Source organism: Pygoscelis adeliae, unplaced genomic scaffold, assembly GCF_000699105.1.
Source record: "Pygoscelis adeliae isolate BGI_AS28 unplaced genomic scaffold, ASM69910v1 Scaffold1241, whole genome shotgun sequence".
Lineage (NCBI taxonomy): Eukaryota > Metazoa > Chordata > Aves > Sphenisciformes > Spheniscidae > Pygoscelis > Pygoscelis adeliae.
In genome coordinates, this window is record NW_008824075.1 from 11,331 (window position 1) to 11,710 (window position 380).

Consider the following 380-nt stretch of genomic DNA (forward strand, 5'->3'; position numbering starts at 1 on the left):
GGAGCAGCTGCTCTGGCTGCTGCGGCTGCTCTCTGTTCCCTGCCCCATGCCCTCGCCGCGCGTGTGCGGGCACGCTTAACCCCTTGCTCCTTCTCTTTCAGCTTGCCACGGTGGAGCCCGGGATGAAGTTCCACATGTACACGAAAGAGGAGCTTGAGGAGGTCATCAAGGATATTTGAAAAGGAGAGAGACTCCCTCAAAGGCTCATTTCCCCCCCCCCGATCAAAGCGAACTGGCTCTCGGTTCCTTCCAGCACCCGCGATTTCATTTTCCGGCAGCATCTGTAATTGCTCTTCTTAGAAGGCTCTTGAGGTTTTTTTACAGTTTCTGTACATAACTGATCTCTACAATAAGAGGAAATGAGAATAAATCATTTTGTT

The 380-nt window shown here is 51.3% G+C and overlaps 1 protein-coding gene across 1 annotated transcript in view; it reads left to right on the plus strand.

Moving 5' to 3' along the window:
* The window catches only part of PSMA5 (proteasome (prosome, macropain) subunit, alpha type, 5), a gene marked incomplete at its 5' end in the record, with an annotated part of 7,560 nt that extends 7,180 nt beyond the window's left edge, over positions 1 to 380 (plus strand). The window contains one exon of the mRNA XM_009334182.1: positions 102 to 380. Within this exon, the coding sequence (XP_009332457.1) occupies positions 102 to 179 (78 nt within the window). The remainder of the gene's footprint in view (positions 1 to 101) is intronic.